The sequence below is a fragment of the Rhipicephalus sanguineus genome, chromosome 10, assembly GCF_013339695.2.
Source record: "Rhipicephalus sanguineus isolate Rsan-2018 chromosome 10, BIME_Rsan_1.4, whole genome shotgun sequence".
Lineage (NCBI taxonomy): Eukaryota > Metazoa > Arthropoda > Arachnida > Ixodida > Ixodidae > Rhipicephalus > Rhipicephalus sanguineus.
The window spans coordinates 41393881-41398582 of NC_051185.1; the positions used below are offsets into that span (position 1 = coordinate 41393881).

The following is a 4702-nucleotide window of genomic DNA, read 5'->3' on the forward strand; positions in this document are numbered from 1 at the left end:
GTTAGCTGTTAAGAGATAACCTGTCATTTTATATCTGTACTACGTAACGAACTTGGAAGACTGACGGTTTACTACGGCGACAATTTTTTAATTAGTTGACTGAGTGATCTTGTCGGTTCACAGGTCGGCGATTTATTTGATCAGGATTATATTTACTGCTTTCCGAACATTTAATAAATCGTTTGTAATCCAGCCCGTGGTGGAATGTACCTGATTGGTAGACATTCTGTTCCAGACATGACTCCGCTGGAGACGGCGGCGACCCACATAACCCCGGGCAGCCTCAGACCGAGTCCCATAATATTCTACAACGAGACGCACGGCGGTAGAGGAATGACCACCTACCACAATCACAACATCCACGGAGGGCCCGGAGGCTCCATCTCGCACCCGCTCACGGAGGTCCACGGCGCTCATCCTACCAACCATTTCCTCGGGAGTCAAATAGTCGTAGGTGAGTAAAACAGGTTCTGAAAAGGGGAGGGAGCGTGAGATTGGCAAGGATGTAGAGTGGGGGGGGGGGGGGGGGGGGGGAGTGATGGGGGATTAAGGAGAGCGAGGAAAGCCAGCAGCCGTGGTATTTCTGTACTTGTGAAGACAACACGTAAAAAATGTTTCAAAACAAACCAACATTATTTTTTGTTTAATGGTAAGTTGCAACGCGATCTCTTATTTAGTTTTGTCTCTCTGACGACATCTCCAGGACGGTAAGCTTCCTTAAAGTTGACGTTCTCTACTGCACGTACTGCAGAAGAAAAATCACAGCATATCCACGGAGTGAATGATGATGAGTGGGCGAAGCTGCGGAGGTTCATCGGTAAACCGTGAATCTTCCGTGAATTCTGCCCAGTACATCATCACCGACGTGAGATCGGGCGCGTTTATACTAAAGGTTCGATGAGTTGTGACGACTTGCAGCTCACTTTAATTTTACATGTACGCTGTGAATTTTCATTGTTTAGAAAACCATTGCTTTAGAAAACATCTGGCGTCTTTCGTTAAGCAGCTGGCGTCTTTTCGTTTTGCTTTAGAAACATCTGGCGTTCTTTCGTTTTGCTTTTACAAAACATCTGGCGTCTTTCGTTGGTTTATTTCATCAATCAACGGCGTTTTGCACAAAATTTTTATTGTTTAATCACGCACAGGAGAAATCTCACCAGGCACTACCTTGGAGGTAAACAATGGCTGCTAATGGGAATGAGAGACAGAAGAAGTCGGCTTTTAGCTAACACTTACACTTCTACTAACGTTTCCTACTGGAACATGCCAATGGCTGCTAATGGGGAATGAGAGACAGAAGAATTCGGCTTTTAGTTAACGCGCACGCTGCGAATTTTTTATTGTTCAACAACGCACAGGAAAAATCTCCCACCGGCACCACCTTGGAGGTCAAGATCTGGTACTAGCGTTACGACTGGTTACGCACTACTACGACTACGAGGGACGAATGGGTGCCGCCTTAAGGAGCTTCGCCCCTAAAAAGAAAAGAAAAACAGCTCCACCAACGTGAAATCTGGGGAGGTGCGAAGCACCGGTGCTTCCCATAGGGACACGTCAATAGCAATGAGAGGACGCTGTCCTCTCACTGCTATTGCTACAGACAGCGTCCAGCGCCCATCGCAGGCAGCGTCCACTGCAGAATCAGAGCATTTTTTCTTGAGCCAACGCGCCGTCTTATTATTTGCCACTCGGAGAAGCGCACGTGGCGTTGTCTATCGCGGACGAGCGCGCGTTCTCGCGAGCTTTTCCTGAGCGAACGCGCCGTCTTATTCGCCACTTACCTTACCGTGACGGGCGACGACAGGAGACAGCGTGACGGGCTACGACCACAGGAGACGCCGACAGCCCGAGCGCATGAGGTGCTTCGCGCCTAAAATGCAGGGCGTTTTTATTACAGTACTAGGTGTGCTGCCAATTGGTCCATCTTGTATTCCATGTCAACGTATCAAATTATTTGCGATATTTATAGTTAATAGTATTCCACTTCCATTATTGCTCACCTTGTCTCCTATCCTTGTTTCTCTCACAGGATTAATACTTGGCGCATATGTTCATGATACATTGTCTATTCCACTAACTATAAGTGCGATTTACTGCCACATTCTCAAAATGACGTGAGCTGCCCTCAATATCATTGTACCTCACAAGGTGCGCTAAGGATGTGCAATAAAAGGAGGTACAGCCACTCCTTCATTTCCCGCCGTATCGGTTACGCAGGCGTGAATGCCTCGGCCAACGGCTCCGGTCGCGTCACCGCCGGCAGCGCCTCCAACGGCGTCGGTAAGAAGCAGGGCAAAAATCACGGCCGCCGCTTCTCGAACCGCATCATCGAGGCGAGCCTGTGCGTGTTCCTCAGCCTGTGCGTCTCCCTTGCGGGCCTCTTCCTGGGCCTGCTCTACCAGCCGCTGCTTCTCATCGTGTTCGCTTGCGGGCTCGTGGCGCTGGTCGCCTACCTCTGCTACGGATTCGTCCACTACAAGCGATCATGGGTCAGTTTGTATACTTCGCCGCGGCGTGAGGTTAGGATAGTTATTAAGGACACATACACGCACCTTTGGTGCAAACGAAGCGGCAAATCGCTGTGCTTAGCAGCTTTTATGTGTCTGTAGCGTCCTTTTTTGCCGAAGGCAAAATAAACTTGACGTATAAAGACGCGCAAAAATAAATAATAAATAAATAAAAAGAAGAAAAAATACGAAAGTTTTGTACTTTCGAACTTGTACTTTTGTTCATTCTTCGCCATGCCACACCATGCATTATCAGCCATAAATCTAGATTATATATTCATTGCACGCATTGCTCGTTACAACCCAGCATGTTGACTTATGCAGTAATAATAAATTTCAGTGGCCATTAAGTGATAGACAGGAAAGAAACGTGTTGGCATTACCTTCAGTTCCATTGACAGTGTGCATTAGCCAACAACTATACGGCATTAGCCAGTGAGGGTAGTACGCGAGTAAATACGATAGCCCACAAAGAAACTAAACATTTTTTGCTGGAGTGTACTTCCGAATCCGAACGAATTAATAATACTTTTTTATATACTTCAATCATTCTCATTTAGGGTAGTCTTGAAATCAGGCTTCTCCTTGTGCACCCGAGCGCAAGGTAGTGCACGCTTTACAGGAGAAACACGCGAAGTTGTCGTTGAGCATTTTACTTCACCCTAGTACGTGTACTATTGCATTAAACCTTGTGATCTATTGTGATGTTATAAAGACACATTGCTTTCTTCATTTTAGAGACAAAGTTGCACCAGCGTGTTTGCTCATTTAAAGTTCACAGCGCACAGTTTCTTTACGCGCACACGACCGCCAGGCTCTGTGACTGCATTCACTTTTGCACTTACACCGTATACGAGTTGTTATAACAAAATGACAAGTTGGGCTAGTTGGTGTGTGTTCATTTTCTGAAAAAAAAACACCACAAAAAACGCACTCAAGAAAGAGAGAGGAGACACACAGCGCTGCACTCACAACTGAGAGTTTATTGGAAGGAGAGAAATTTATGTCATACGTTCATTAATAAATTGTTGTGTTGGCAAAACCTCAGTGATGTTGCACAAAATAGAGAGAGAGAGAGAGATTTCTTTTAGCGATGAACGTATGACAAATTTTCTTCTGAAGTTGACCTCTCTTGACATGCGCGGTTTGTGCTTATCAGTTGATATTTCTTTCCAACAGACGTTCAGTTGCGAGTGCAGCGCTGCTCGTCTTCAATCTCTTTCTTGTCTAGGTTTTTTTTGTGCGCTGTTTTCCTACGAGTAGTTCGCTGCACACAATTGCTTTCGCCCATTAACTGCAACGAAACGCGACGTCCTTGCAGCGGAGACGCAACTCGGGCCTGGCGTCCTACTGGGCGGGCCACCGCAAGATCTCGGTGGTGTCTGTCGACCGCATGCCGACCATCAACGAGGTGCTGATTGAGGACAACGTCTCCATCACCAAGGGTCTCCCCGAGGAGACCTGGAGTGGCAAGACGTTCGTCGTGCGCAACGGAAACGCGTCGCCCGAAAGCTGAAAGCAGACGCTACGTCTGAGCCCGTCGTCCTAAAAGCGTTTGCCTAGAATCCATGCTAATGGGTTCCCACGTGACTTCGCGCCGACCGCCATGATGGCGGTTTCTGTGTGGCGCTCTAGCCCAGTCGCCTTGTCGTGGCAACCGAGCGCTTTACCAAAAGCCACGTTTACTATCGGAGAACTGTACGGCTTCCATTAACACCTGTTGCGAAGTTGTATAGAAACAGTGACTCAAAAATGACACTCCTTAATGGTACAGCTCATTGGGTCTTAGCGATTGTCGCGACGCCTGTCGGGAGGAAAGTGAACTGAGAAGCACAAGCATGCGGCGTTTACAGTTTAAAAAGCCTGGTCATTTTTGGCTCGGCGTGTGTCTACTAATAAGGTCAGATGCTCTGCTAGAATTTTTCTTTTTTGTTTTTTCTGGTGTGTGAGTAGCTGAGATAACAACAGATATTTACACTTTCACAAGTTGCCCGGTGGCTTTTCTCGCTTATGAAAACAAACGAACACATGTCATCATTCATTAAACAGATTTATTAATTTCTCGGCACACAGTACACGTTATTCAAAACAACACACAAAGTATCACGAGCACAGTGTAAGATACACAACAATGCTAGCACGACGAGTGTAAAGTTAGTAGGAACCCTTGATGGTAGAAAAACGGAATGAACAAA

At 46.7% G+C, this 4702-nt stretch overlaps 1 protein-coding gene across 1 annotated transcript; it reads left to right on the top strand.

Moving 5' to 3' along the window:
- The first annotated feature begins 237 nt into the window (after positions 1–237).
- On the top strand, positions 238–4702 carry LOC119371762 (uncharacterized). The gene is made up of 3 exons (XM_037642222.2): positions 238–454; positions 2218–2489; positions 3829–4702. Exons 1-3 carry the CDS (start codon positions 238–240, stop codon positions 4021–4023), a joined length of 684 nt encoding a protein of 227 aa, XP_037498150.1. The 3' UTR covers positions 4024–4702.